Source organism: Aquila chrysaetos, chromosome 1 (assembly GCF_900496995.4).
Source record: "Aquila chrysaetos chrysaetos chromosome 1, bAquChr1.4, whole genome shotgun sequence".
NCBI classification, from domain to species: Eukaryota; Metazoa; Chordata; class Aves; order Accipitriformes; family Accipitridae; genus Aquila; species Aquila chrysaetos.
The window spans coordinates 59,211,900-59,238,829 of record NC_044004.1 but is presented as its reverse complement, the minus strand read 5'-3'; the positions used below and the strand labels follow the sequence as shown (position 1 = coordinate 59,238,829).

Sequence of the window (26,930 nt, the reverse complement as noted above, 5' to 3'; positions counted from 1 at the left end):
AGTATACACAAGGACTATTTAAACAATAGTTTTATCTTGATCTAGCTGCCTACTGGCAGTCTGAGGATAACAAGTCCAAACAAGAGGAAAACAAGCAAAAGTAATTAGAAATACCCGTTGCTCCTTTAACTAAAAGGGAGACATCTTGTCTAAAAGATTTAGTCATGCAAGAAGCCTGTGTAAAAACAGGCCAAACAGGCTGGGTAAAAATACCTAAAATCCCACTCTAAACCCGCTTCCTTTTGTGCTTGTAGCAGCAATCTCTATGAGCGTATTCACACCTGAGTATTCTAGAGCCTACATAGAAATAGGCTGGATAGGAAATTCAGATCCATCCACAGTACAAATCTGCAAAGCTCTTATACAGAAGCATGTTCTTTGTCATTTGCTTTGGTTTAGAAACTTGCTTCTTATGCAATCAATCGGTGAACACTAAGTGCCATATAGGGAAAAGGCTGGGAATATCAGCGTTTGTTAAGACACCCTGGCACTGGTCCCCTCACAGTTCTAAGATCATCAAAGAGAATGATGCAAGAATAGAGCAAAGCTGCAAAAGTATTTACATCCAAACCTCTCAAAGGCTTATATGTGGGTGCCCAAATGAAAATGCATTTTGAGTAACAGTAGTCTTTCAGCTTCTAGTACAGTTTTGAAAAAATCTCAATATAGTAAACGCACTAGCTTCTCACCATATTTCAGGATGATGCCTTTGTATATGACAGTGCAGTTACTGAAACACGATCACTAAAGTAACACATCACAGGAATACAGATAATGCATAACAAACTTTAAAAGTAACAGGAGACGCTTTCACACATCACCCTTCTATTTTCCCGGCCGAGTTTCGACCTACGACAGCCGGCCCTTGCAATCTCCCGAGCAGGAGAGACCTCACCAAGCCGCTAGCATTACGGATCTACCTTCAGGGTGCGGCGGTCTCCCTGCAGTCCCCCCCCCCCGGCCGCCGGCACTCCCGCGGCCCTCACGGCTCCGCAGCACTTCCCCCCACCGCCATCTCCCGCCCCCTTTCTCACAGAGGCGGCAGCCGCCGGCGGAGGAAAGAGCGATAAACGCCCTGCGCCCGAAGGAGTGCCTGGGCCGGGCCGAGGAGGCGGACCGGTCCGGGAAGGCAAGGCAAGGCAAGGCAAGGCGGCAGAGTGCTTCGGTCCGCGGTCATGTCGGGCTCGGAACGGCGGCGGCCGGCAGGTAGGTAGGTAGGTAGGGGGGCGGTGGGGAGGGGGGACCCAGGGGGGCGGCGCGTAATGGCGGCCGCCCGCGGGGTTGGGGCAGGGGGGGGGCGTTTTTTCGGCCCCCGCCTCGCGCGCCCCCCCCGTTAACGGTTAACGTGCGGGGCCGTTGACGGTCTGGGCGGCTCCCGTGCCGCCCCCGTGCCCCAGCGACGGGGACAGATACGGTGCCGATCGCCCCCCGCGGAGAAAGAGCGGGAGGTGGACGGATGTCTTTTTGAGGGGAGAGGGGCCTCCCCCCGCCTCCATGGCTGACCCGCAGCGACAGAGCGGGGGCCGTGCCGGGGTCAGCCCTGCCCGGAGGCGGCTGCCGACGTTCGCGGGGAGCGTGGTCTTTGCTTCCTTTCAGGGAAAGAAAGGGGAGCGCGGAAAGGTGGCAGGCGGGGAGAAAGACGGGATGGCGGCGGAGGAAGCTATCGCGGAAGTAGACTGGAGCGTAAAATCCAGCGCACCCCCCTGAGGGGAAAGTCCCCCCGCCACAGGAGCGGGAAATGAAGGGGGGGGGGGGGTGATGCCGGGGAGCCCGACCGCCCAGACCCCGCCGCCGGCGAGAGAGCGGGGAAACGGGCTTGCTTTGTCAACACGGAAGAGAAACAGCTGGTACCGTAAAAAGAGGGGAAACGCCGTTGCTAGCCGGGGATCAGGTGCCCAGGAAGAACGGTGATGTGTAACAGGAGGACAAGAGAAGGAAGAGAGGAGCAGCAAAACCGTGTGGGTTTGGTTCCTGAAGATGCTGTTAGGCTTACATACTCGGGGTTTTGTGCCATTTGGTTACTGGTATTTTCTAAATGCCATGTCCTTTGGCCCAAATGGTAGACCTGTTGAGATTAAAACGTACCCAGGGACAGATGCTATCAGATCCCAGTGTAATCTAGTACATACCTGATTTTTGATTCCTTTGAAGCCATCTTCACGAGATTTAAGACAAGTAAGTAATCCCACTGGGGGCAATCAGTTTTTAAAACAAGCCTGTGTAAGACAAGCAGAAAGCTTTTAATAAATCATAATGATTTTAAGTAGTGTTTACTTGAACGAAGCTGCAATATGACAGTGGCAATGAAAAACTAAAGGCTGGGAACTGACTAAACAGGATTAAAAGAACAGGAAAACCATCTTTCCCAAGTTTCCTTTGGCCCAGGAATTCTGTTCTTCCTGTGTCTACATGACAGCATTTTCTGTCCAGAAGTTTGATGACTCTTAACATTTTTATGGTCTGTTGTTTTTTGGACGTGTGGATTACCCCCCTTCCCGTTTAAGCTGAGGCAAAAGCATCAGCCAGATCTCGGGTACACAAGCAAAAATACAGTGTAAATTTAAACACAGATGCACTCTTAAAGATATCTGGCTTCCTACTACCAACGGACTCATGGGCACAGGTGTTGTTGCTGTGTTCTCTCTACACTCATTTTTCAGCACTTTTATCATTAGACTGACCTACATGTTATGTTTCAAGCAAACTGAAATAGCTTGTTTTTTGTGTGTGTTCAGGTTACTAGTGATAATTGTAAGACTCAACACCTGAAAGCATGATCAGTATATGCCAGTGGGAAGTTTACATGTCAATAGTAACACTTAAAAGCATGTGACTTCCTTTGAGCCACCCCCTACTCTCCTGTGCAGTGGTGTTCAACGTAAAAGCTTCTAAAGCCAAGTCTAGATTTCTACAAGTTTCTTCTAATGTCTTTATGAACTTTTCTCCTCTATCAATACACAGCTATGTTAGTTTGTTTTGCAGAAGTCTTTAATCAGATGTGAAAAACGGATGTGAAAAGGCAGTATCGTATATACGAAGTAGTTTGTAAAATGTATGTATACATGACCCATCTTCTCTTATAATTGCAGGCCGCATCCAGTTGGATAGCAGACCTACTTTAACCACCACAGGTACAGTATAGTATATAGTTTTCATAATGTGGTAATTAGTCTCCACCAGTAGTAGTAGGACCTGTGGTTTTATAGCCCATTGAGATGTTTAAGCGAAAGGAGTTAAGTATGTTGGCCTAACCATCTGCATGTCTTTAGTTCTGCACGCTCCCAAAATGTGCATGTTACCTGGTGTTCCCACAATGTTACCTTTATGTGCATTCTGTTACTGGAGATACTTAGGTCTGTATGGGTTAGCTGAAGAAAAAGGTATAAATCTTGCATCTTCTCAGTTGTCATGAACTATACGCACTGTTACACTATCATCTACTATGACTCATATGCTTCATCCAACCTCAAAGAGAACGCTCAGCTTTGCATTAGCATCGTTACTGAAATAAAAGAAACACCAGTGTATTTTTAGATTATGCAAAATCATAACTATTGAGTTAGAGAGTCTGTTTAAATAAATACAGCCAGCTAGTTAGTTATATAAAATCATGATCTCTGAATATATCTATATAGATACAGATACACAGATATAAAATATGCATGTCTTGACCACCTAAAATTCAGACTGTTGGAGTCGGAACTTTTAAGAACAGCCTCCAAAAGCTGTGGGTGCAGACAAACACTAATGAAGCTGTTTAACTGCATGCCTACTTGCCTGATGTGAACCAAAAGCTCATTCACACATTAACAGCTAACTTTAAGGCTGGATGCACAAGTTCAAATTGTTTCTTTTTAATGAACATTTAGAGCCTAAATCACTTTTTGATCTCTCTAACAGATGGAAATCAGAACATCACAGAAGTAGATGCACTGGATACAAGGTAAAGTTCTGATGGCAATGACAGAGAGATGGCCTCTGGCACTGAGGTCAGTGCAGGGTTTTCTGATTTTTGTTAAGAATGTGACTGGATTATTCAGCTGAACTCCACCCACTTACATTTCTAGTTTTAGCTACACCAGATGCAGAACCACCCTTCTTGCCATGAAGGCATGCAGAAGGGACCATTAGGAGTGGACTAGTTTTATGTTGGGCAGTGTGCAGAGACTGTGGCAAAAACACCATCACAATCTAAGGAACAATTGGGCACACTAAGTGACAGTGTATCACAGGAATATATTCCTCTAGAAGGAGGGTAAATGGACCACAGGATAGTGATGCCATGAATTTTTCCTACTCTATCTTACAACATCATCTAGCCCTAGAAAAGGTAAACTGCCTGCCTGATAACTTCCTTTGCCTTACCCACTCGGTGAATACAGCTGAGTAGAGGAAGAAATATTTAGGGAACCATCCTTTTAATGGTCATTCACAGGATCCAGGTACCTAACTGTCCAAAATCCCTACTAGCCCTATGTCTAGCCAAATCCTAAGGATGATAAATTGCCAAAATCCGAATAAACTCTGTTGGATTGTATCATGTTAAGTACTCAAATTAGGGAGAGTGTGATAAAGCACCCCACTTAACTTTTCTTATTGGTTAGTCAGCCAGCATTGTAGAAACCCCGAGACTTTGAACAGTCATCCAGAATTCCTGTTAGCATTCTTACGCAGACATTACAAAAAGATGTTTTATTAAGGGGCTGCTCATAATAAAGTGGAGAAGCAGAAATAGTTTATGGATAACTTTGGCCATTTTGTAGTGAAGCAAAAGCATTTTGCTGATGAAACTGTGATCTTTAAGTAACATCTGCAGGCAAATACTCTAAGCAACTTCTTCCACCGATTGCACCAAAACTGAACATTCCATAGCAGGAAAAAAAGACAGTAACATGCCAAAAATGACAGCTCTACTAGAGCCAGTCCTAGGGTAGCATGACCTGGACTGTCATTCTGTGCATCTATAACACTGGCCTTGTCTATAGCCAGAGCTATTGCCAGAAGCGTTTTAGTTGTTGTTTTCTGCACTGATACCTCTGTCTACAAAAGCAGGAAGATTGTCTGCTTTGTCTCTCAAAATACAGCCATGCCATTGCTTGGAAATGACCTTTTGGGTCCAAGTGTACAGTCCGTAGCATGCTATCACAGACTTCTGTGTTGTGTTTTGCTCATAAAACAATAAAATTGCTGAATGCTACTCCAAACGCACAGGCGTTCCATATGTTTGTTGCCATGACAGTTTGAAGTCCTCTACTTGGAAGCTGGGGAGGTCATTTGTTCTGTCCATCAGAACAACACTGTCCTTCAGCTTAAGGATTTTGTTGGCTGGTTGCTAAAAACTTAGATGAACGGTTGTAGTGTCATAGTTTTCATTTTGTTAGGGTAAATAATAAAAATTTGTTCTCCTTTTCAAGATACACTATGCATACCACCTCACCACCAGTTTATAGTCTATTGCTTATGATGCAGCATTCGGTTTAGTTACAAGAACTTGAAGCAAATCTCAGACAGGTACAATTCCAAATAAGTACATATGCACTAACCAATTAGGTTAAAGTACTATTCAGCTAAACACGTAACATGGAGAATTAGAGCCAAGTCTGAAGTGCACTGTTATATGCCTTACTGTGTTACTATTGAGACAGCCTTCTGACAAGGGAAAATACAAATACGTTGTAGAGAAACTGTTCAACCTACCTGACAGAGCCTAGTATACACCCAACACTTGTTTTTTCTGAATTGCTTAACATGCCCAAGCTTTTCAAGAAGACCTAGCAATTTAGGCTCTTCCTAAAATATTGCACACTTTGAGGTCTTGTGTTCTGAAGTTGGATCCTCCAAGTCTCTAGTCAATTAAAAAAATCTCAGCTAGCAGGAATACAGGAAAGGAATTCAATTAGCCATTAACTCATTTATCAAGAATGTTTTCCATCTCTGGCAACAGACAAACACTTGATCCTGCAGTCCAATACAAGATGAACCATCAAAGAAGAGGAATTGCGTTAATCTTCAATCACGAACACTTTTTTTGGCATTTAAGGCTGCCAGACAGACGTGGGACTCTTGCAGACAGAAACAATCTGAAATGCACGTAAGGAACTTGGTTTCTTTACTAAAGCTTAAAAAGCTAAACTTCAGAAATCATGGTCAAATAAGCAGTTACCTAAATCTTATGTTTAAGTATAGAACAAAAGACTTTGCAGACATAAGCACCTATGCAACCTTGGCAAAGAAAGCCATAACAAAAAAGCTTCAAGCCACGTTCCCTTAAGTCACAGAAACTGCTGGCACAAGTCCTATGATTTCAGTGAGTCCGGAGCTCTCTTAGGACAAACTCTTTGAAGTAACTTTAGGTATTAGACCTGACCTGCACTTGATGCCCATTTGAGTTCAAAATCAACTTTAGTCGTTTTTTTCATAAATAATGCATAAACATGAATATTTATTCTCTCACAGGGAAAGCTACTGAGTTGGTAGCAACTGACATAATTTCAGCAAGATTTTTACTAATACTGATGTGTTTTAACAATAGTTTGACAGACCTTGGATTTGAAGTCAGACATTTTGATGATCTGAAAGCAGAAGATGTGCTGCGGAAAATTTATGAAGGTAGGAGACTATATTATGTCTAACTATTTGTAGCAGAATTTCCAGGTATCTTTTCTTCCATTCTCTCTGTTCATCTAACTTAAAATAGTTTTTGTGCACAAGGAAGTTGTTTAACATTAGAAGGACTTAAGGGTTAGACTTCAGATTATTTTATTGCAGTGTAAGTGAAGCTTCTGTGGAGAGAACTAAGGAAGTCGCTAAGAGCTGAAAGAAAGCACCTGCACCTGGGAGAAGTTAGTAACTTTCTTCTTTTTACTTCTAGTGGCCCCTACCTTCAGCCATGTTGAATCATTGCACCCTCAAATCACTGTAGTATTACACTATCTGAAAATAGGGTTCATTTGAAAGAGGACTGATCAGAGATTAGATGATATATAAACGTGCAATGTTTTTTAAACCTGAAGATTACTGTTTAGTCATCTAAACACCACTTGACTATTTCAGCCTCTAAGGATGACCACAGTAATGCTGACTGCTTTGTTTGTGTGTTCCTGAGTCATGGTGAGAATGATCATGTTTATGCATATGATGCCCAAATCAAAATTGAGACAATCACAGACATGTTCAGAGGAGACAAGTGCCAGAGTCTGGTAGGAAAGCCGAAGATATTTATCATTCAGGTAAGATGTCTGTTTCTGAATTCAGTGGAGTTAACACTGACCTATGTCTTCTTGTAATACAGAAGTCAGTTTTCCTGAGACAGTCTTTCTGCAAGGGAAAGTTTTTGCATCTTTAGGAAAGAAAGTATGGAAAACTGTTCCTTAAAGGCATTTAAGACAAGGATTTTTCTCTTTTTTTAAAAACATTTATGTACACAAGTGTTAATATTATGATTCTAGCTGTATGTAGTAATTTATTGAAGAACAATCCAAATTAAGCCCACGTTGGATTGGCTGTCAGTGTATATTTAATGGCAGAGAAGACAGTTAACATTTTTTTGAGAAAGTTGCGTATAGCCTCAGCTCAGTTCCTACTGTTCACACCTCACAGCCCTAGGCTAGGCTGTAGAAGGCTATCAAACCTCCTTACTTTCACCGTTTCCTTCCAGGCAAGTCCCTTTACTTGATCCTTACAGAAGTTGTTTTTTGTGGGGTGTTTTTGTGGGGTTTTTGTTTGGTTAATTTTGGTGGTGGTGGTGATGTATTTTTTGTTTTTCTTTATTTTTTTGTGTTGTTTCTTTTCTGTCCATGACCAATACTTGGCATCTCTGTAGAATTTAAAGAATCAATTAAAGGCTTTCTGGTCTCAGAAGTCCTGTTTGTGCTAAGCGGTCAAATAAAGCCCATATGTAACCTCCTGTTTCACTCCTTGGTTCACAGGATAACGCAAGTTGGAAGGGACCTCAGGAGGTCTCTGGTCCAGCCTCCTGTTCAAAGCAGAGTCAGTTATGGGGTCAAACCAGGTTACACAGGGCTTTATCCCATCTTTATCCAGATTACAATTAGCAAACTCATATGAGAACCTGGCCTTCAGCAGACTGTAATTGTAGTAGTTTATAGAGTAATTCTAAGAATTACTTTTTTTTTTCCAAATGAAAGCTTCCTTAGGCACAAGACCACTGCAAGAATCAACATATTGTTAATTCTTCTTTCATTAGGACTCATTCAGCTTTGATTATTTTTTTTTAACCAGGTGCCAAAAGATGGAAAAACATTTACATATTTTAATTTTAAGTTATAAGTAATATTTGGAAACATAATACAATAGTCATTAAAAAGCAAATTAATTTAGTTCAGTTCATCAACCGAGTTCTTTTACAGCATGATTGCTATAGCATTTACCTTTGGAAATCAGAGGGACCAGCAAGCATGGAACTTCCATCACTGTAAATGAAAGAAGATTTTCATGTTTCTCTCTTTAGTGATAGTTCTTAAGTAATGTTCCTTACCTACTTTGTATCTTTTGAGTGTGTTCTTACCTTCTTATCCTCCACATATAGCCTTTCTGTAATGCTGACCATACCAGGCTCACTTACCGGCTTCTCACAAAAAAACCCTCCCTCAACTAATGCATTTGAGTCTGAATTAAGAGCAGAAGCATAACAGCATATAATGATGGCTCTGCTTCAGAGCGTTTATTCAACACTGCCTTGCCAACAGGTCCCAGGGAAGCAATTCTTCCTCTCTACTCAGCACTGGTGAGGCTGCTGCATCTGAAGTATTGTGTCCAGTTCTCGGTTGCCCAGTAGAACCAAAATATGGACTTACTGGAATGAGTCCTGCAAAGGGCCACAAAGATGATTAAGGGACTGGAGCATCTCTCGTATGAGGAGAGGCTGAGGGAGCTGGGACTGTTCAGCTTGGAGGAGATGGCTCAGGGGAATCTTATCAATGTTATAAACACCTGGTGGGAGGGATTAAAGAAGAGGGAGCCAGGCTCTTTTCAGTGGTGCCCAGTGACAGGATAAGAGGCAACTGGCACAAATTAAAACACAAGAAATTCCATCTCAACACAGGAAAACACTTTTTTACTGTGAAGGTGGCCAAACATTGGAAGAGGTCACACAGAGAGATTGTGGAGTCTTCATCTATGAAGATACTCAAAAGCTGACTGGACATAGTCCTGGACAACCTGCTCTAGCTAACCCTGCTTGAACCAGGGGGTTGGACTAGGTGATTTCAAGAGGTCCCTTCCAATCTCAGCAATTCTGTGATCATCTTGGAGCTTTCACTGGACTTTGTCACCAATATTTTAACTGATAGAGACGTAAATGGGTCTTTATGAATCCAGACTTATGGTAATGTGGAATGGAAGTCCCTTCTGGTTAGTGTCAGAAGTATCATATTAACATAGGTGAGCTTGGCAGAGGTGAAAGCATAACAATACTTCTCACCAACAGGCGTGTCGAGGTGATAAACATGATGATCCAGTTATTGCTCGGGATTTAACAGACAGTAGTGATGAATCCATTGTCAATGACACCGAAGTGGATGCAGCTGGTGTATACACCCTGCCTGCTGGTGCAGACTTTATCATGTGCTACTCTGTGGCACAAGGTAAGTTCTAATACTTTACATCTGTTGTCTGATACTTCACTGTAACAAGCTTGAACACTTCTTCATTTTGTAGTCAAAATAATGAGTACAGTTCCAGGTCCTGTGTTTTACATGTCTGATAAGTGACATCTTGTCTGGAAAAGAGCCTCACATGTTTAGGAAGAAGTGAAAATAAACTGTCAAGGTTGCAGTTAATTTGCCAAGCAGAAACATTCTCATCAATCTTGCTAAGCTATCTGCTGACAGCAAGGATTCCTCTCTTTTCCGGGATTGTAGGATTCTGGTGGCTTACAAATTTCCATGCACTACATGGCTGTCCCATCTGCTCTCTTGTAATGTGCAGATACAATCCTGTAAGCTACCAGTCCCTGAACCATGCTTCTCTTGGCTGAGCACTATAAATGACCTCAAAGCCATTTCCCATCTACAATTTCCAGTGAAAGTGCATAATTGGCAAAGTAAGATTTATACCCATTAGTAATATCTTACAAATGCAGCTAGCAAGCAGTAACTCTCATGAATATTTTTCAAGTTGCATGACTACTTACATTTGGGTATAATTTTATGTTCCCATTCTACAATAGGTTACTTTTCTCATCGTGAAACTGTAAATGGCTCCTGGTACATTCAAGATTTGTGTGAGGCACTTAAGAAGCACGGCTCTTCCTTGGAGTTCACAGAACTTCTTACTGTTGTTAACAGGAAAGTATCTCATCGCAAAGTGGATATGTGCAGAGACATTAATGCTATAGGAAAAAAACAGATTCCTTGTTTTGCCTCAATGTTAACTAAAAAACTGTATTTTCATCCAAAATCTAAGTAGATTGTTACTTAACAATGACAACCGTTAAGTAGTACTCACTGCAGAATTGAAAAACACACCATCTTAGTTCAGGAGACTAATATTCTACAAGATTGTTTGCAAAAACACTGGGATCAAATATTACAGTTTGTATACATAATAGTTTCTAAAATCTTAAAGCAATTTTAAAGCTAGTAGTAGAGCTTTGTTCATCTCAGGGAATTTGGGAAAAGTTGACTGGTGCAAAACTATTAAGAGGTGCTCAGATTTTACTGAAATTGATACTCTAGATTACTTTTTTCTTAAAAGTTTTTTGCTTGATTGCCACCTAACTATGGCACATTTTACCATTTCCAAAACATTTCAGATGTTGCATTAGATTAGCTTGTCTTGCTCCAAGAGCACAGTCTACAGGGAATGTTTGTAGCGCATCTTTTTAAATCTGCAGACAGCAGTATCCACCTTCCAATTCTTGTGGATTTATTGAGCTTTTTAGACTATTTTATATTTTCTCTCAACACTAAAAAGGAACTTAATTCCTTGAGTACAATTGTAGCATTAATATAGATAAAGAGCTTCTTTTTGCTTGCATATCATATACGTTTGGGGCACAATTACGGCTTGCTGGCATTTTGCATCCTCAGGAGAAAAGCAAGCAGTAGTGAAATGAGGCCATGTACAGCTTGCTTTGCGTGACTTTGGGTAAGCTTGCCTTGTACACATCTCTAAAGCTAAAGCAAATCATTTCAAGGTTCCAGGCTCACTTACAACTGCTGGACATCTCTAGGCAGCTCTGCAAAATACAACATATGCAAACCTGCATACTTCAGGCCTTGGTGTTGAAACAGCCTCTTCCTCCCCTTGGCCCCAGAGGGGATCAGCCATACTCTGTCATTGTGTACATAAAAGTGATAGTGCATTTGTCACCATAGGACATTTCACCTTAGCATTGTTACTACTGCAGCATCAGTAATTTCAATGATACTGACTAGAAGCGAATATTTATTTTATTATTTTTTACATTATTGGTACATACGCTTAACTGGGGAACAATGGAGAACTCAAGCTGAGAAAGGTGACTTAATCCACTTTCCTGGGTACAAAATAATTGATTTACTGGCTTTGCTTTAGTTAAATCTTCCCATAAACTATGTTCTGAGTCACAGATATTAAATCTTACTATGGCTACTTTTAAGCTTTGTATTAATCATGTATGTTTGAATGTTTTGATAAATTCTTTCGATAAAATGCAACAATGAAACATAAATGATTTTATAGTAAATGAGTTTGATATATCTTACTTTTCCAGCAATATTTACTAAAAAAAGCTTACTTGTGATGCAAATCAATGCACAGAGCTAGGAAAAAGGAAACAGTAGTCTCAGGGAAAAAAATCCTTAATACTCGATGCAGAAGTTAATTATTCTATGAGCTACTGCTGTGCTATAGTAAATGGTACTAAAAAGACAGCCCTTGTTCTATAAAACATCCGTGTCATTTTACCAGCAGGCAGAATGCCTCCATTTTACTAATGAGATTTGACAAATATCTTGAAGAACTTTGCTTCAGCAGCTTCTTCATAGGGTTTCGGGGAAAAAAAACCAAAAAGAAAAACCAAACCAAACCAAACCCAAACCATCAAGTGATCAAATAATTTTTGTAGGTATTTATTGCAACTTTCAAAACTATATAGTGGTCAAAAATACCCAGTTTCTGTAGAGTAACTAAATGTTTGTATCAGCTTTTAAAGGGCAATTCTAATATATACAAAACCAAAGTCAGTCCTTGTCATTGATTTCCTGGATTGGAAGCCTCAAGTGCAGAGGTTGGCGCAGACGCCTCAGGGATTCTTCTGCCTGCCAGTGCAAGAAAGAGTGAGAGTTAATCCTTGTGCAGCCCTCCGTTTTCTCCTCCTCTTTCACACATCCAGTATCTTTCCTTTCTCAGAAGGCACTGGTCTTACGCAAGAAACCAAACTGATCAAATGGAGGACGCTGAACATTTACAGGCCGCTCAGGTCGTTCAGCCAGTCTCCAGAGAGAAGCATGTGCCCTGCCCATCCATACACTCACCCCCACCCCAAAGTATTATTTTCCTGAAATTACAGTTACAAAATTCATACTCGCAGGCTACTGAGAAGGCATCAAACTCTAGCCTTATGTCCAATGTGGCTCATGAAATGATAGCCTGAACCACAGGTCTTGAACTAAAATTAGGGGTAGTTTCAATTTTCTTTTACAAGACGTTGAACACAGGGCTAGTGGGATGGGATGGGGGAGTAAGAATTCAGGAATGAGAGATCTGCTACGCTTTTTCATGAAGACCACAAAGTTTCTCCGAGGTGCACACACCACCTTTTCCATCCAGTCACCCATATTCTGTAAATCTAAGCCTTTTACCTAAGGAATAGGATTAAGATGTCAAATGCTGAATTCTGCAAGACAGTCTCCTTCCAAGGAAGGTAAGAGATTGTGTTACCACAGCAGTGCAGCAAACATGCTGTCTCCAAAAGCAATGCAGCTATTCTATTAAAATGGCCAAAAATGCAACATATTAGAGTACACAAAAAATGGATGTGTAGGGCTGATAAACTGACTTACTTGTTTTAAATTCAATTCATGAAGGTCTCCCTTTCTGATGACTTACTGAAGTAGTTTATACATCAATGGCAAACATTGTACGGTTATTTGAACAGCTGAAACTGGCTGATAAGCAATACGCTGTTTTGAATGTAAGTAGCAAACCTTGAGGTCAATTTTCTGTTAACTGGGAGTTTACTGAAAAAATCTTAAGCCAGAGGCTACTTCATTATTTAAGGACTGTATTTAAATACCTCTGCTAGGTCTTCTTTGAGCTTGTTATACCGTTCCACATTAAAATGCTGGGTTTTGGATTTCCGATAGAAGTAGTGGAGGAACTGCCTGTCTTTAGCATCAGGATAAATGTAGTCCTGGTGAAGAAAGCAGGGCACGTATTTGGGGTTAGCAAGAAAACTGGATAGCGGTCAGAAGATTATCTGTACAAATGAGTTTTCAATAGAAATTCAGCCTGTTTCAGGAATATTTAACTAGTGCAACACACACAGTATGTTCTGTTAAGAGGCTACATATGAAGTTATGCCCTCATAGGTCATGAGGGCCTTTTAGACACATGGTAGGAATAATTTCTATCACATCTAAAGGAATTTTCAATTATAATAAAGACATAGTGTGATCTTCATGACTGGAGCCACCTGAGTCAATGGACAGTACTTCCAAGGAGTCGGAGAAAGTTCGGCTACTATTTCTCAAAGACTTACTTGAAAGTCTCAAGCAATGGCTCCAGCAGCTGTTCAAAAAAGCCAAGTAGTAATCTCTTTATCTACTCATATACAAAAAGTAGGAATGCCTTAGCCCTTCTTAAAAATCAGTGAGAAGGAGTAAAACTTGTATTCCAAGCGAGCTCTTCATAAAAAACAGATGTGTATCCCCTTTTCACTAAAGGAACCTGACATCTCATGATGTCTATAGATCCATTGGTATTATAGAAGGAAGCGTTGGTTACTCTTCCACATACCTCCATAACAAAAAGAGTTTTGCATCACAGAAAGTTCAACATCGAGAAGTCCACTTTGGGAGTAAAGTACAGAGCTAAAGCAGGAAAAAGAAACATTTCTTGAAGTGTTACAGGATTTCGGGACAAGTCTGTATTGTGGAGCTCAGTTAAGATTTTGTTGTTGATGCTGTTGCTCAGCAAACTTCTTTTCTTCTACACAATGCCTGTTTCCTGCTCCATTTCAGCTGTCCTAGATTTACCTCCATTCATTCAAAGTCACAGAAAAACAGTCAGATTATGAAGAACAAAGCAGTAACATTTTTTCAGGCACTAAATTAGGTATATTTCAATAATGCAACTGCCAGAGTTCCAAACGGTTTCATACCCTGCACTGTTTATACATAAACTCCAGCCGATAAAAGCTACTGTTCAGTGATTTGCTTCCGTAAGGCAGCATTCACAAACTGGCACACCACTACTAGTTGCTCTCCCTTTACAGCAATGAGTAAGGTGCCGTTTACTATTCAAAGTGATCTACAAAAATTTAAAATAAAAGGAGAGACTTCTTTCATCACTTTTCATTCCCTAGGTTATGAAATCTTACAGACAGTAGTTATGCTCAGCAGCTGGTCTGCAGTTCACGTGTAACAGTACCTGGCTTGATTTTGCATAATGTAACGTTCGTATGCAGCCCCATTAGGGATCAAACAAGTCCCTGTCTGATGGCAAGGCTACTTACTGAATTAGATTTTCATCAGAGCCCAAACATTGTGATTTTTCAGTCAGTTTTCCTCCTTTACAATTCTCCAGACGAGGACTTACCTGTTTAGTAAGAACAAAGTAGGCGTAGAAAGCCATGGCACTCCCGTAAGTGATGAAGTATGTGACCGGCTCCATGATGTCCCATGAGTAGACCCACCACGTGAGCCACGCCAACGCTCCCCCTTGTGTTGACATCAGAGCTAAGCCAACCCATAGAAGCCTGGAGGTCTTTGCATCTGCACTGTCCGTGATTCTCGCTTTCATCTAAGGAAAAGAAATACGGAAACCTGTTCAAGCAAACATGAGTGCTCCTCTGATGAGCAGCTCCTCAACTATGTTTTCTCCCGCTGAGCTAGATCCTTTTTCAGGATCTTTTACTGACTTCTCTTAACAACTTACCCTGCTGAGAAAGAAAAGGACTGAAATCCAAGGGCAACCAGATTTCCTGGCTGTTGTGCACCAAGAAATCCTGCTTTTAATCTCCCCTTCCCACTACTAGGGATTTATGTCTACTGGATTTCCATTTACCATTCAAGGCAGTTCTGGTTAACGTGGAGGCTGGTCCTCACAAAGCAGGTCTGAAGCCAAAGAAAAGTTTGTCCGCTTCGTCAGGCTCTTTCTGGTTTCCTCCCCTCGTGCTGGGATAGCCTAGCCTGCTCTAGATCAGCATTCATACCTTCCCTTCTTGGATTCTGGCAACCATTCATCCAAACAATTTGCCTTGCTGATATAGAAAACCCTAGCCTAAGCCACAGATAATTTCTACCTCACTATTGTTATTTCTGTAATGCATATTCAGAACTCATACAGCAACAGGTGACTAAGTGGACTTTCAATTCCAATAGTAGCCATGCTGAGGCTTGTCCATGACAGCCTTCTCCAGGTGTTGTGGTTTCTACCCAGGGAATGTGCATAGCAGGAGGAAAAAGAACTGAATTGAAAATAATCTGATTTGTATTTTAATTGACCCTCATTTACATAATAAACAAACCCTAGCCATTCATGCTGATTTTCTTCTATGACAGGACTTACTCTTGATGAAAGGAAATGGATTTGAGTTTAAGAAAAAGTAACCCCACTTTACAACCTGTTCAAGAGGCAGCAGCTCTTCTTTCAGATGGTCCAGTTTCTGTAGCAATTCTTTCTCTTTCCTGATCTGGTGATCTTCTAAATGTAGAGCCACAAACAATCTGTGCACCAAGGATTTGATATCTTCCATTTCAGTAGCATGCTCACTACTCAGCTTATCTGAAAAGAAAATATTTGTCACATAAAACATTTCAAGAACCCACCCTTCTTCATTCTCTCCCCACCTCCAACCCCCAAAAGCAAGACCATCCAATGATAAAAAAAACAAAGAGAAATTCCTTTCTCCAGACATGTTGCAGTTTTCTGAGACTTCCCATGCGTTTCATTAGATGAAGTGAGATAATCAGAGTTATTAAGCATTGCTCTTACCTTTTACAGGAGGTGACACACTGTATGCTGTGTTGTTGATAACAAGTTTAAAGTCATTCATCAACAAGACCTCCATCAAGGTTGCATCAGAGACCTTGCTACCATCTGCAGAAGAAAGGTTTAAGTTCTAAATCATTTGTCATAAGGAATCTTAAACATTAGCTGACACCCCTCTGGAAAAGTGCTAGAGTTCTTTATTAATAATGCTTGGAAGGGAACTAACTGTACCTTTAGTAAATCTGGTAACTGACACTAAACAGTAAGGAGGAACACATCAACATAGAGTGTGTGCCTGAATGCTTTCTCTCGCAGTGTCACTCAGACTTGTCACTACTATTGTCCCACAAACGGAGTTTGTTTACCCAGTGTGCAAGCCAATAACACACAGAGTCGAGGTATTTTCAAACTAATTTAATTGATGCGCATGAATGGGTGCCTGTCTCAAGACAGCACACCCTTGTGTCAAAAATCCTCATAATTATACACTTAACTAATACATATTCATTGTTATTTTCCTTAATGATTGGTTCTTCTTCACCCTCATGTAAATTAGTGCGCAGACTCTGTCTTCTTCCTTCATTGTCTTCTTTTGAGTAGGTGGTATCATTTAAGTAGGTGGTCAATAAGTCGGTGGTCGCTATCTCCCCCTGTAGGCATTACCTTTTACCTACTTCTTCCCTAATCTTGGCAGTTCCAAGCAGTTCTTCAAGGTTTATTGACCAGACCACAATCATTACCTTTTCTGACATAAACATCCTACTTATTTACAAAGCCCCATTGTCTAGTAGTTAGTCCCTAAACCCTAAATCATGTCTAGTTACTGTTTCCCTATTTTAAATATTAACTGATGGGGGCTGTACACAGGACTTTAGCAGCTCCCTTGTTATTTCAATCATATTATACATATTAATTGATAACACTACGAGCAGACTTGGATTTTCTTATGTTATGATTATGACTAGAATCAACCCATTGGGAAGGGGAGGGCAGAAGAAAAAGAAGTCTTGCATAAAACAGCAACAAATTGCAACATAAAGATCTGCATTTTTGTTTCTCCATCCACACACGTTTGCATCTTCACTAGGACAAAGGGTTTTGGGAAATTAGAAGACCTTCAAAGACCTCATCTTCAGGTACAGATTTATGTGTTTCCTTAAACAGGCTCTTCTAGTCAAAAGGAGCAATTCTTGTCAGTCGTGGCATTCAGATTTTTATTAATGGTACTTGAAATCGCTCTGTTTCACTACCAGTTGTGACTGGGAGTTAAGAAGTAGATAGCTAGACTGTCCAGTACAAGGCAGACCAGGAGCCACAGAGGCACTAGTCTAAAAAGCTCTGGAGAACCCTTTTTTACTTTTCGTTTTTATGCAAAAATTTACATGAATGCTACCCCATCAGCAACACAGAAAGCAGGCTGAGAAAAAAAAAAAAATCATATCTATTTTCAATGACTTAAAAGTCAGAGACAAGGGGGAAACTATGATATTCAATCAGGAAAGCTGGTTGTTGAAGATTTTATCCTGCTTTTATATTTGTTCCTTCTTTTCATTCCCTCTCTACCCTTTTTCTTTGCCAAAGGCCCTTTCACCCAAAAGGCAGTATTTGTGTCTGCCTAGGGCTTAGAAGAGATTTGCCACTGGTAAACAGATCACAACTTCAATATATGAAAAGGCTCTCATCCAACAGCATGGACATACTGCAGCCCTTCCCAGGGCATTCTCAATACAGCGGATCTTGCAAGATTAGTATTCTGGCAACATTTCTGCTTTCTTGATAACAGGAAAAATAGCTGCATCCAAATGAGAAATGGATCCCTTCCTATTTTACATTCAATACACAAGAGCAGATGTAATCTAAAACCTATGCTGAAATGTGAAAGATCTGTTTCGTCCCATCTCTGCTTCTTGTTTCCCCTGTTTAAAGGGGCCTGAAGTTTGCAAATAACCTCTTTTCTTTAGTAGATTACTACTCTTCCTGCCTGCCGGCTTTCATATCTCCTCCTCATTGCACCATCCACCACAGCTAGGAGGCAAAGGAACACATCGTATCCTGCAGGGAGCTGAACACACCAAAAAGGAGCTCCTGGAGTCGTTAGCAGTAACATGTAACAGTGGATCCACCAGAGCACTCACTGGGCAAAGTCCCGCAGATCCCAGAGCCACCCAGTAAAACCAGCCCCTGCAGAGGGTTCAGGTGGCTCAAGAACACCCACAGCCAAACATCATTGCTGCTGGACACATCGCTGTGGCAGGGGGGGTTCAAAAGCCACAGAGCGGCTGCTCCACAATACCTGTTTGACCTGGCCGCCTTCATCTCCTATACATAAAAAGGGCATCTTCCCCTGCCCCTGCCAAGGGGTGGGCAGCGGCAGAAAACAGCAGCTTTACTCCTGAAATGAGTAATGATGAGGCTACAAAATATGAAGATTTTTGTATGTAAATATTTGTCACAGCGCTACTGCCCCAGCTCCTCTGTCTGTCTCCATGTGCCCACGACAAAGGCACCGTAGACAACCCCACACCTGCAATTATTTATTCACTGGAACACCGTCCTCGGGCCCCATCTGCTGAGGCCGAGGCTACTGAACTCTGCAAGCTAATGCACCAGCTGGCTCCCCGACCCACTCTGTCTGGGTAGCAAAGCAAACCTGGAAGGCTACCACTTTCAATCCAAAATCTGAAATTTTAATGTGCCCATCCACTCTTTTTTTTTTTTTTATAGTGTAATAGAACATCAAAGCTCATTTGCATGTAAATTATTAAGGTGACATTTATGAAGTGAAATCTAAGCAAAAAATGCTTTTCAAAAGAATTGCCAGACAGGCTCTTTGTTCTGGATGTGATACAACACTGATTTATTAACCTGTCCAACCTTTTATTAACTGAAAAGCAGAAAAGTTTGGAGGGGAGGTGTTTTATTTTAGAAAATTCCCCACAGGCTTTCAGCAAAGGCTACTTTTCTTCCTATACCTAAGCACAAGTGTTCAAATGTGGACAAAGAGCCATTTTTCGTCTACAGAAGTTTGGCAGAACTAAATCAAATCCACAGAAAATGAAAGTGAGCTATCACACACAGCACTAATACTTTCAATTAAGGTTTGGTTTCATTTAATGGCTAAATGACACAGAAGAAGTGTCTGCACTAAATCAAGGCTTCATAATTTTTCTTTAGTAATAAATGTTTAAATTCAACTCTCGGTACTTGACCAATAGTATCTCTTTACACTATCAGTTTCCTAATGAATTAAATATCTAAGCTCTTCTCTAACATTACAATCACCTGGCACTTGAAAAATACAGAGCAGAGAACTGTTTAACAGTCACTGTTTCAATCAAAGCCAACAACGTTTCTATCCCAAAGTCGGCGTGGGGAGGGGGAGGTTTAAACAGATGAGACTAGGTGAAAATGGCCCAAATTCCTTTCCACTTTGGAACCTGCTGCCTGTCCATGCCAGAAATGCCAGACTTGTAGACTTCTTACAGAAATTATCTTACACTTCACAAGTGACTGATGTTTGCACTGAAGCAGAATGAGTAGTTAGCTTTTGCTGACATACGACAAAAGAATTCAATTCAGCGGTGAATCACAAATACTAAATACTTCTGTCATGCATGTCTCTGCAGATAGCAGCACTCAGGTTAACCGTTTGCCAGCGCATGTTGTTGGCTGGCCCTGCCTCACCCCAGTAAGAAATCCTTTTTAGCAAAAAATTCCAGGTCAAGGAAAAGGCCAGCTGCTGACAATGACCGTTTGTTACAGTGGCTTCTCAAGATAGAAGAGTCTCTTACGGAATTATCTTTTTCAAGAGAATTTTCTACCTTGACTGCCTAGCAGACACACCATTAACAAAAAAAAGAAACCAGCCCCAAAGTTCCTGTGTACACGAAGCTCATGCACACACTGGGATACATGCAGATCCCATCTCCATTGCTCTAGAGGATATAAATATATTGCTCTACAGGGTATTTTCCTGTTTTACTAAATGTGCTCTCAAAGGCAACTAAAGCAGCTTCTCCTCGATCTGTGGCTTCCTGATCTTCTAGGAGCATCCATCTATTTTCAGTTCCTTTAAAAGTCCCTGCAGCCCTCTGCAATCTCAACCAGGAAGAAAGGGAACATTATGAATGCACCCAGCTATGAAACTTCAGACTGACTTTCCTTGACCCCATCCCTTCTTCTGTTTATGTGTTACCTGATGGAAAATAAATCTTTCTATAGGGATGCAGCTATCCTTTTTTTCCCTTTATTTCTTTCTTTCTTTCTAGGGGGGCTGAGGGGAGAAGGGAAGAAATAGATGCTTTTAGTTAGCCAAATTCAAGTACCTGTTCTACCAGATTCAGACAAGAAAGCTATATCTCAGCTCTACTTTCGAGATTGCGTCCTTCTCTAGGACCAGGACAGGAGATGTAAGACTTTTCAGAATTGCTGTGGAAAAACTACAAAGCACTGCCAAAATACAAACCGAGTTGTCTTGGAAATAAAATGGAAAACCAGTTTAACTAACTGGCTATTGGCTTTTATGAACAGGCAGACAAAAGAGACAAAACACATGAAAACAGCAAGCATTACCCGAAGATGTGGGACAATGGGATAGACAGTATGCTACAAGGAGGAAAGACCACATCAGTGCTAATGTATCAGTATAGCTTTTTCCTTTCAACCCAAGGGCCCTGAAGTACTGTACCCCAGCTGATGAATGAAACCTCCCCAAAATTGCAAAAAGCCGCCCTTTGTCATTGCACACATTATCTCGTTGCTTAGCTCTTAGTAAGTTTTCCATATGAGTTCAAGTTTGTAGTAAGGCAAATGGATTCTTCCAGCTCTGGGTAACACTGAACAACTGGCAGACATCACTTCAAAAGCCCGGCTCGTTGTTTTCCAGAATGATCATGGAGGACAAGGAAAGAAAAAGATATCACGGAAACCAGAAGACAGGCACTTATTTAAAGACAGCATTACAAAGAGAAGCTACCCAAAAAAGATAGGAGGACTCTACTGGGATATAAAGAAGGTTACAGTAATGTCCAATTCTGCATTTTTAATCAGCCTTTCCAAGAGGACTCAGGTATTAAATCTGAAACACCAATAAACCCCATAAACATTCAAGAGCTACCCCAACAGCAACAATGCTAAACCTGATGGAGGACTGAACTTGTGCTTCAGGAGAGAAGTACAGTCCATCTGAAAAGGAATGTATTCATCTTGAAGAATGACAGAAATGTAAGATACCTGTTGCAAAGACTTCCGCTCTCTCAATTCCTTTATCTTCTCTCTGCACATCCTGCAGGAATGTCCCTACGGTGGTCACCATTGGCTTAACTGTGAACCGACAGCGTTCACTTCTTGTGGGCAGCGTAAGAGTTATCACAGGAAGACCATGTCTGTAATTAATAGTTACTTCTGGGGGGAGGTGAAAGAAAACTAAGTGAAAAAGTCATATTGTAAGTTGTAGTTTAATTTAAAACCTGCTTTTAAAACACAAGGACGAATAAAGAAAATCACATAAAACATTCTAGATTTCTTTAATGAATATAGTACTTCTATTTCTGAGATATATATAGATAGATAGAAAAAAAATATATATATAAAAACCATGCACCTAACGTCATCTCACCCTACTCCCACAAAAGAAATGAAAAGAAAAGCTTGTTGACATTGATGGGAAGGGGGAAAACCTGCTGGGAAAGCTTACCGTCAGATGGCACCAGTGTGCTGTACGGTGCTCCTTCCCGGCCCCTCCAAGCTCCGGCGTGCCTCCACAGCCGCACCTGCAGCACGGACACAGGGAGCTTGCTTTAGAAAGGTTAGGATGCAAGATTTATCTGGTCAAAGGCAGTACCCAGCCTGTCACGGTGATCTGCTTCTGTGTGATCTGACAGTAGAGGTGTCCGTCTGAAGAAAAACCCCTCGCCTAGCACTTTCTACGTAAAAGACAGAACCATCCTTAGAGAAAGCAGAAACATTGCCAAAGGTATTAAGGTATTGCCCATACTTAAACTTTTTGTCTAACGTGGTTTAAATAACTCAAGGAAAAAGGGGAAGGAAAGAAAGGAAAAAAATTGCAGTGTTTCTGAAGTGCTTGACGCAACTCTTACACTAAGCCCTCTCCTCCACCCCCAAAAACCAGCTGCTTGAAAAATCTCTACATCGTGGTGCCTGAAGGCAGAAGTGTTCTGTAGCAGTTTAGAGTCCGCAGTGTAACTTAGAACAGTGGGCAAGGTTTCAGTGAAGTCTTTTACTGCTGAATCATAAACAGAATGGCACTCTTACTAATGTCAAAATGTAAGCGACTGAGGTCACTCCCCTTTGCTTCATAATTATATACCATATACAAAAAGTTACCTGTTGACATTCATGGTGTTAAAAGACAATAACAACAACGCAGCTTGCCAAAGTATGGAAGATTTTTTATTTTTTAAATGTGAATGGCTGTTTCAACTCCAGCTGAGATGCTGCTGCAACTACCAGCACCACCAGCCTCTGGTACTAGATTGAAGGAGGCACACCGAGATGCAGTAAGTACCCCTACGCCCTGGGACAGGAATGACAGCAGGTTTTTGAGTCTGCATGGTTGCGCTCCCAAGCCCGTCCCTTCAAGAGACATTGGTGAGAACCGTCACGACACTTCAACACAGCCATGTCAAAACAGAGAAGGCAAACCGCTCTGATTAGACCCGTGTACTTAAAGCAGTCCAGCCATGCCGTGGAAGATCAACTACTCTGACACAGAGTCCTCTGCTTCTACAGCTAGTCCCCCTGCACGAGGAGAGGAACAATTTTATTGCAGTGACTCTCACAAAGCAGGCATTACTGCTATAAACTAAGTGTAACAGGCAGAAGTAGGAAGGGAAATCACATCCCTGACTAAGCTGGTTACAAAAATTGTGTGGGGGCTGGATCAAGGCCTGGGGTTTGAAATCAGATAGTTGGGAGAAGTGGAAAATGATGTGGGGAGAGATGACAAGGACCAATTCTCCCTCTGGTGAGCTTTATAGCTCATCTTTCTGAAGGCCAAAACATTTCAGAGTCTGCAAGCTAATCTCTTTTGACAAGGCAGGAAAGCTACAAATGCAAGAGGCCTCTGCCTATTCAGTACGCCAAGCACTGCTCACCATGTTCACGTGATTTATTTGTTTTTAAAGAATCACAAGCTTGACTGTTTGGATAAGAATATGCTGTTAGGTTAAATAAAGAATTCATCTGTAAAATGAATCTATGTGTTTCAAAGATGCTGACCTAGCCCTAGCTTTCTACCTGGAACAAGCACTTTTCAGGATTTAAAGAAAATAAAATAAATTATTCTAGGAGTTTCCAACACTGAGAAATTTGTATATTGTAATCTTCAGGAATGAAAACCAGTCAGAAACCAAGACTAAATAGCAAAATACCTTAAACACAAGAGTATTGTTTAAAAAAAAAGGTAGACACTTGCGAGTGCAGGAATGCCAAACAGCCGCCCAGAGCTAGGATGCATGCAGTAACTTATCTGTTTGTCCAGCAGAGCAAGAGACTTTCCCCGAAGCAGAGCAGGACACACAGCCCAGCTCACCACTCCTCACCCCATCTACAGGGGACACCTAGACCCACAAAACATTTAGTAACATACAGCCTAGCAGTAGTGAGACCATATTCAACATGTGATCTGTTTTTCCACAAAAGACCTTGAAACACACCGATTAGAAGAGTCCATGGAATACTCAATAGACTTGAATGTAACAACGGTGTTCTTTCTTCAGAGGGATATATTTAAGGAACTAATTTTTCTGCAGACACTTGGTATGTAACTTTGCAATCAATATCTAGATATCTATCATCCAACATGCCCCTGGCACTGAACTGCACCCAGCCTGTATTTGAAAGTTACTTCATTTCTTTTGTTGTGAATTTGGGTATCTACTTTACTTATGGAGGAAACAATGCATTCAACAATTAATACATATTAAAATATTTAGATATATTAAATATATTAAGTTAAAAATATTTATTATATTAAATTACATTTATTGAAATAAGATCTTTAAGGTATTTCATTCTATTATTCTTTAGACTTTGACATTACCATTCATGATCCATTGAAAGAATCTCTGTATACTGAAGCTTTTTTTTGCTTTTTTAGATTGCCTGTTAATGCAGCCTATCCATTAAAATCACCTGCAAAGAATATGTGAAGTATAAGAAAAGCAAAAGCTACTGAGCCATGGAGTTGAACCGAGTTTCAAATAATTAACTCTTTCTATACAAGCTCTAGGTTGATTAACTGGGAAGCATGAAGGGCTGAATTAACTTTCTTCCTATGTTCCCAGATTTAAACCTCCAGTTTCAGTGAAGCTATTAAACCATTAGCTTGCGCCCTACAGCCAAATCACTGTGCCCCTTTTGAGGTGCTTGGAATGACCCCTACCCTACCACTGGAAAAGAAATGAGTCAGCAACCACTGCAGCTAAAAGGAAGACTTGAACTATGGGACCAAACCAATGAGACTGCCCTCACAGTAACATCAGCGAGAGCTGGAATAGGAGGAATGTAACCGGAATTAACTGCATCACAACTTTAACTTTGAGATACTGTAAGGAGGACAGCATACTAGTAACTCCTTTATACACCAGTACGCACACCTCTTGGCTAATTCATCTAACCACAGAAAGGCTAAAGAAAGCTATTCTACATCTTTCTCCAATTTGAACACACGTGTGGCAGGACATCTGGCTTAAACACCTCTAATGCAATCACAGCTATGGTCAGGAATCGGGTCAAAGGCTTGAGAACAGCATTTAGCTGTGAAACACCCTTTCTCCCTCAGCTATGTTTGCTTCCTAACACAAAACACCTGGGAGCAGCAGTCAGCCATAGTGCACTACATCTCTTGATTCTGTTCTAAGCATGGACTCTGGGAAGGAAAACTCATGAGAATTTAAGGCGAAGAGTGTTAACTATGATACAAATAATTCAACATATTCTATTAAAAAATACCAGTTGGTGTAAAACAGAAAATACATATCCAGTTTAAAGTGCTTACTCTGTTAAGGGTACCTCCGGTCTCTAATAGCAGAGAAGTTGCCACTGTTAAAGTCAGAGTGGAAATTTCAACGATCTGGTTTACAGCACAGCTTTAGGGACTAATGTAGCAGCATAACTGAGCTGGAAAACTAAGCAGCCAGACATGAGGAGTGGGAGAGACAGGAATAGCAATACTGCATTTTTCACTTTTGAGAGTGGCAAACAACTGAACCTACCTACATTGCAGCTTCTGGACAGCAGTTAGCGGTTCCAAATAAGCAATCTCTTATGATGTTGAGTGTCTGTTCCTGCAAACTTAAGCTCAAGTTTATGTGTGACCAGTTACGTGTAAGAAATTGGTATCATCATCACTGTATGAGGTGACATGAAAGCCTCTGATCTCCCTCAGCACTGCATATGCAACTAGAAACCTCATCAGGAACCGTAACTTCTGTTCCGTGGAAAATTGTAATGTGGGTGGGAAGGGTGAGAGCAAGAAATAAAAATATTTTTCTCATGAAAAAGTGACCTTGAAAAAGCAATTCTACAAAATGATGCCATTAGGAGACTTTCTGAGAGCATGGAAGTATTGTCTTTGACACTTAGTTGATTTCTTTCATTTTGACTTGCCATACCAACATGTTGTAAAAATCTCAATCAAAATGCAGTTAGCCAACAATCACATATTTGAAACTGTTTTGTGTTTGCTTATATACATCTCAAAAGATTTGGTAGTTTTGGGTTGTTATTTCAACAGCAAAAATAATGTAATGCTCCTTCAACATTCGAGTCTCCATTAATTTGCATTTATTAGTTGAGAGCTGTTCATCCCAACCAAAAAACATAGTCAGCTCAACTCCATCTGCCCTCTTCTTGAAGTGCCATGCAGTACTACAACTGAAGTATTATATTCTTCTAGCATGAGATGCTGTCGAGAATGCCTCAAGTCAAACTCATAAGCAGCCGTCACAGAAAATTATTACTGCAAACTGTTACTATGAATGCTATAGTCTCCCATATTGTCATTTCCTTCTCTCTAAGGCAATAAGAACCTGAAATAGAAAAGCACAATAAAACTCACTACTAAGCGTAAGCTTTTTACCCTTAATTACACTGCAGCAAAACACACTCTAATTAAAACGTATCTGGCAGTGTGCTTTTCAATAGTAATATAGTGTTACGGTCTTTCCCTCGGCAGAAGAGGAGAGCTCAGTTATCTCCTAGAGTCCTCGTCCAACACCTGGTACAGCTCCCTCCACACAGCTGCTGGAGAAGGACTGGGGGAAGGGAACAGAAAGGAGAAAAATCATGGGGGTAGCTAGTAGTTCCAATGCCTAAACATGAATTCTGGGGCCTCTCTAAGTGTCACTAGATGAGCCAACATCCCCAGTATGGGTTGTTCTCCCCCTGATCTTGCCCAGCCTCTGAAGGAGTGGGCACAACAAGTCACCTCTCTAGATGCTGCTTCCTTGTCTAGAGCAGGAGGAAAATGAGGGCAGGTACATGTTAGCCACTGTTCAGTGACAGCATGTACTATAAATATTTATATTTTCCGTATTGACTTATATGTTTTTCTATCTCTAATAAATACACCTGAATGTTCTCTGTATATGAAAGATGTTGGCTCCCGTCTGATTCTCCAAGGGAAACAAACCAAGCAATTAATTAATTATGGAGTAACAATCTGCAATTTCAGAATAAACCATCTACAGACATTTCAGAAAGGTTTAAAACCAAGGGAAAGGAGGAAAAAAAGCAGGTGCTGTCACAGT

At 41.0% G+C, this 26,930-nt stretch overlaps 2 protein-coding genes across 4 annotated transcripts in view; one reads left to right on the top strand and one right to left on the bottom strand.

Moving 5' to 3' along the window:
• Window positions 1-751: 751 nt before the first annotated feature.
• Window positions 752-26,110, top strand: CASP6 (caspase 6). 3 transcript variants are annotated; one of them, XM_030015130.2, is made up of 9 exons: window positions 754-1,206; window positions 3,090-3,131; window positions 3,901-3,943; window positions 5,945-6,091; window positions 6,533-6,609; window positions 7,054-7,229; window positions 9,449-9,605; window positions 10,190-10,307; window positions 24,278-26,110. In XM_030015130.2, the coding sequence occupies exons 1-9, from the start codon at window positions 1,176-1,178 to the stop codon at window positions 24,327-24,329; spliced, it is 843 nt and encodes a 280-aa protein (XP_029870990.1). In that variant the 5' UTR covers window positions 754-1,175; the 3' UTR covers window positions 24,330-26,110. The 3 variants fall into 3 exon arrangements, with proteins under 3 accessions (XP_029870984.1, XP_029870990.1, XP_029870977.1); XM_030015124.2 differs by lacking the exon at window positions 24,278-26,110 and having other exon boundaries at window positions 752-1,206; window positions 5,951-6,091; window positions 10,190-11,674; XM_030015117.2 differs by lacking the exon at window positions 24,278-26,110 and having other exon boundaries at window positions 756-1,206; window positions 10,190-11,674.
• Window positions 12,059-26,930, bottom strand: part of MCUB (mitochondrial calcium uniporter dominant negative subunit beta) — a 54,587-nt gene continuing 39,715 nt past the window's right edge. The window contains exons 2-8 of the mRNA XM_030015104.2: window positions 21,854-21,929; window positions 21,391-21,561; window positions 16,162-16,266; window positions 15,791-15,951; window positions 14,764-14,967; window positions 13,241-13,357; window positions 12,059-12,263 (exon numbers count right to left, since the gene is read on the bottom strand). Of these exons, the coding sequence (XP_029870964.1) occupies window positions 12,186-12,263; window positions 13,241-13,357; window positions 14,764-14,967; window positions 15,791-15,951; window positions 16,162-16,266; window positions 21,391-21,561; window positions 21,854-21,929 (912 nt within the window). The 3' untranslated portion in view covers window positions 12,059-12,185. The remainder of the gene's footprint in view (window positions 12,264-13,240; window positions 13,358-14,763; window positions 14,968-15,790; window positions 15,952-16,161; window positions 16,267-21,390; window positions 21,562-21,853; window positions 21,930-26,930) is intronic.